Source organism: Oncorhynchus gorbuscha, linkage group LG01 (genome assembly GCF_021184085.1).
Source record: "Oncorhynchus gorbuscha isolate QuinsamMale2020 ecotype Even-year linkage group LG01, OgorEven_v1.0, whole genome shotgun sequence".
Lineage (NCBI taxonomy): Eukaryota > Metazoa > Chordata > Actinopteri > Salmoniformes > Salmonidae > Oncorhynchus > Oncorhynchus gorbuscha.
In genome coordinates, this window is record NC_060173.1 from 105,067,831 (window position 1) to 105,072,389 (window position 4,559).

Consider the following 4,559-nt stretch of genomic DNA (forward strand, 5'->3'; position numbering starts at 1 on the left):
TAATGATAATCATGGATAAAGATAGCAATAAATATGGTGGAGAAGTTACACGTGGGTAGGTGTGGTGGAAGGGGACACTGTGGGCACCAATTATAGAGAGAGAGAATGAGGAAGGGAACGAGGGATGGGTGGAAAGAGAGAGGAAGAGTGAAGGGAACGAGGGATGGGGGGAAAGAGAGAGGAAGAGTGAAGGGAACGAGGGATGGGGGAGTGATGGGGGAGTGAAGAGTGAAGGGGTGGGCTAGCGCACATAAAGTGGCTGATTGATAGATTGCTGAACCTCCATTCTGTTGTGTCCCTCCCTGTTTCTCTCCACATAGGGAGAGGTTGGGTATGCAGGGGGAACAGAGGACAGACCAGAGTAACTGTTATCCTGAGTGTCCTTGTACACCACTGGGTCCTCATTGTCCTCTCATTGTCCTCTTTTATGTCCTAAACCATGATATGTTCAGCTAGTAGTGTCCTCATAAACCTCAGCGGCCATACACACTAGATTAGTGTGTAATAACTGCTGTACAGTGATAGAGAGAATGAACCATATTTAGAGTGGGGGGTAGGGGGCAGGGGGTGTCATAAGGTGAATGCACCAATTTGTAAGTCGCTCTGGATAAGAGCGTCTGCTAAATGACTTAAATGTAAATGTAATGTAGGGGCAGGGGGTAGGGGGTAGTGGTTAGGGGTTAGGGGGCAGGGGTTAGGGGTAGGGGGGCAGGGGTTAGGGGGTAGGGGATAGGGGTTAGGGGGCAGGGGTTAGGGGGCAGGGGTTAGGGGGCAGGGGGTTAAGGGGCAGGGGGTTAGGGGGCAGGGGGTTAAGGGGCAGGGGTTAGGGGGCAGGGGGTTAGGGGGCAGGGGTTAGGGGGTTAGGGGGCAGAGGGTTAGGGGGCAGGGGGTTAAGGGGCAGGGGGTTAGGGGGCAGGGGGTTAGGGGGCAGGGGTTAGGGGGCAGGGGTTAGGGGGCAGGGGGTTAGGGGGCAGGGGTTAGGGGCAGGGGGTTAAGGGGCAGGGGTTAGGGGTCAGGGGTGTTAAGGGGCAGGGGGTTAGGGGGCAGGGGTTAGGGGGTTAGGGGGCAGAGGGTTAGGGGACAGGGGTTTAGGGGGTTAGGGGGCAGGGGCTAGGGGGCAGGAGGTTAGGGGGCAGGGGGTTAAGGGGCAGGGGGTTAGGGGTTAGGGGGCAGGGGGTTAGGGGCAGGGGTTAGTGGGTTAGGGGGCAGGGGTTAAGGGGCAGGGGTTAGGGGGCAGAGGGTTAGGGGGCAGAGGGTTAGGGGGCAGGGGTTAGGGGGCAGAGGGTTAGGGGGCAGAGGGTTAGGGGGCAGGGAGTTAGAGGGATGGTCTGGTCCATCGCATAGGGATGTTGTTGCACCATTGAGGTTTGGCAACAGGAGCTGGATGGGAGCGGCGATTCCAACTTTTTTAAAATATCATAAGCTTCCATTCTGGACTTAAACCATATGTGTTTATCATTGGTGAATTCCCCCCATACCACTGTTCCTACCTCCACCCAACACCCATCCGCTGTCCAACCACCCATTCAAACTGCCAACGGTGTCAGAGACCAAAGACTAGAATGATTAGTGGGGCGGAGAGGGGGAGGAGTTGGTGGACAGCTACAGCAGCCAGTTATGTGCTGTAGATCTGGAGCTGAGGGACCATAGGAGGAAGGAGGTCTGAGCAGGCCCCCAGTATTCAGTCTATGAGTGTCAGTTAGGGGCCTGACTCAAGACCCAACATCGAAATCAGGACAAGTGCTCAGCATGTGGGTGTGGTTGAGACATTAGGGAGAGTAGTCATTGGACAGAGCAGATGAGAGCCGGCCCTCTTGGGAAAAGCTGAATTTTGGGATTGGCTCAATTCAAGAGTGGTGTTGATGTGGCGAGTTCCTCTTGTGGACAGGGGTGAGATGTGTGTGTTTGGTTTTCTCTCTGTCTATTGGTTCAGTGAACATACTATTCTAACTGTTCCACATGGCTGCTCTTTCATGGCATATCCCTGTTGCTGAGGTAACAAATTGTATTTTCACTGAAATCCCTCTTTGACGAGCCTTCCTTAGGATCGCTTCCGTCTGTATATATTTGTGTGTGTGTCAGTGAGTCTCTCATTGTCTCATCTATGCCTCTCTTCTCCTCTCCCAGTGTTTTGTTCCCATTCCCTTCCCTTCCATTCATCGTGTCTCTCTCTCTCTCTCTCTCTCTCTCTCTCTCTCTCTCTCTCTCTCTCTCTCTCTCTCTCTCTCTCTCTCTCTCTCTCTCTCTCTCTCTCTCTCTCTCTCTCTCTCTCTCTCTCTCTCTCTCATGTCTCTCATGTCTCTCATGTCTCCGCCCATCTCTTCCAGTGTCTCATCTAGCCTCTGGGTCTCTATCTCTGGAAGTCAGCCTGTTCTCTGGGACTGGATGAGGAGCTACTAGGGGGCAGGGAGCTGGCTCGGCCCCCACCCAGACCATGAGAATGCCCCTTGTCCTTGCTCTCCTCCATGGCTCCCATACTGGTCACTGAAGACTGGCCTGGGGCTGGGGCCAGGGAAGAGGCTGACCCTGCTGCGTTGCTCTCTCTCTCCCCTCCTTCCCTCTCAGTAGTGGGGTACATCTCCTCGTGACCATCCTCACTGGACTCAGGGTCTTCTGAGCTGGAGAGGAGCTCCTCGTCTCTGTATTCACTGACGTCCACGCCGCCAGCCCCCTCCCCCAGCTCCTTCAGCCGGCCGTGGTGCTTGACATGGTAGCGCTGGTTCTGGAAGAACTTGATGATGGTGTGTTTGGGCAGGTCCAGCTGGGCTGACAGGGTATGGATGGCTTCCTGGTCGGGGTACAGACCCACGTCTTGGATGAAGCTCTGCAGGATGCCCAGGGCTTCTAGAGAGATCTTAGTGCGCGACCGAGGCTTCTTAACGACCATGGAACCACCGACTCCTGGGCCGCCCGTGCAGCCACCCCCACCACCACCTCTTTCAACGTTCTGTGACCCTTCCTCGTTACCCTGGGCGGGCACGGGGTCCTCGCGCATGGGGGAGTGGTGCTTCAGGGGCTGTGGGAGTTGCCTGTGCAGCGCCTGGTGAGAAAAACAGTACAACTGATTAGTGGGGATCAGTGACCCCTCATCAAAGCTACAGAGTAGAGAGCCATTCCACATGTGTCAGAGGTCTTTCAACAACAAGTTCAACTAGGTAACAACAGCGATGCCCATTGGCTGAGCCATGTTTAACAGCGGGGCTCATTGGCTGAGGCCAGGACAGAGCCAGTCAGTGCTTCATAGCTTAGATACCATCGCAGATGGACAATATTATAGCTACCTTTGACCTATGACCTGGATGTAAGTTTAGCACGTAGTAAAACTACAACCACCTTCTCTGCCATCAATCACGGACCATCATCACTGTTTAACCAGACAGGGCCAGAACATAACCCGTTGAGGTAGAGAGGGTCGTGTCTCCAGTCTCCTCTCTGGTTGGAGTTACGCAAATACCCACTGATCATTAACAACACTGATGGAGATGTGCACTAGAGGAAGGATTAGGTGGTAGACTGGGTTCCCCCAGTAAAGAAGAAGAGTGAGGGGGCGGAGGGGTGAGAAGAGGAGCAGAGGAGAGGTCAAGGAGGGTGGGTGAGACAGAGTCAAGGTTAGTAAATGTGAGAGGTGATTACATCCAGACCAGGGGAGTCAGTGGGATTAGAGACAGTGTTGTGGTCCAGTTGTCTTGTGAGATGGTAGAGGAGTGTCAGAGAGCCAGGATGCTACTATATACTGTAGCTCTGCCCCGCTGGTTTCCCAACCCGGGCCCCTGCTCAGTCACTGTGACTCTGCTCTGGAACTCTAAACTAGAAATATGTGGTGCATTAAAATTAAAGGACCCACATAAAGATAATAGCCATTCTCTTTTCTCTCTCCCTCAATAATAACAGGGTATTACTTAAATAATATTGAGGGCAAGACAGACCATCAAATTGTTCAGATTTCACATGTGGGGGCTGTTTGAGGGTAGCGATTTACAGGAATAGTATGGATTGGGTGATTTACAGGAAGAGTCTAGGTTGGGTGATTTACAGGAAGAGTGTAGGTTGGGTGATTTACAGGAAGAGTGTAGGTTGGGTGATTTACAGGAAGAGTGTAGATTGGGTGATTTACAGGAAGATTGTAGGTTGGGTGATTTACAGGAAGAGTGTAGGTTGGGTGATTTACAGGAAGAGTGTAGATTGGGTGATTTACAGGAAGAGTGTAGATTGGGTGATTTACAGGAAGAGTGTAGGTTGGGTGATTTACAGGAAGAGTGTAGGTTGGTTGATTTACAGGAAGAGTGTAGGTTGGGTGATTTACAGGAATAGTGTAGGTTGGGTGATATACAGGAAGAGTGTAGGTTGGGTGATTTACAGGAAGAGTGTAGATTGGGTGATTTACAGGAAGAGTGTAGGTTGGGTGATTTACAGGAATAGTGTAGGTTGGGTGATATACAGGAAGAGTGTAGGTTGGGTGATTTACAGGAAGAGTGTAGATTGGGTGATTTACAGGAAGATTGTAGGTTGGGTGGTTTACAGGAAGAGTGTAGGTTGGGTGATTTACAGGAATAGTGTAG

General features: G+C 52.2%; 1 protein-coding gene across 7 annotated transcripts in view; it reads right to left on the reverse strand.

Annotated features, from left to right (window-relative positions):
- Positions 1–2,223: 2,223 nt before the first annotated feature.
- The window catches only part of LOC124048259 (DNA-binding protein SATB2-like), a 92,002-nt gene continuing 89,666 nt past the window's right edge, over positions 2,224–4,559 (reverse strand). For 6 of the 7 annotated variants that reach the window (XM_046368890.1, XM_046368918.1, XM_046368882.1 and 3 more), the window contains one exon: positions 2,224–3,061. In XM_046368890.1, coding sequence (XP_046224846.1) covers positions 2,351–3,061 — 711 coding nt within the window. In that variant the 3' untranslated portion in view covers positions 2,224–2,350. The remainder of the gene's footprint in view (positions 3,062–4,559) is intronic. The other variant, XM_046368899.1, reaches the window with a different exon arrangement.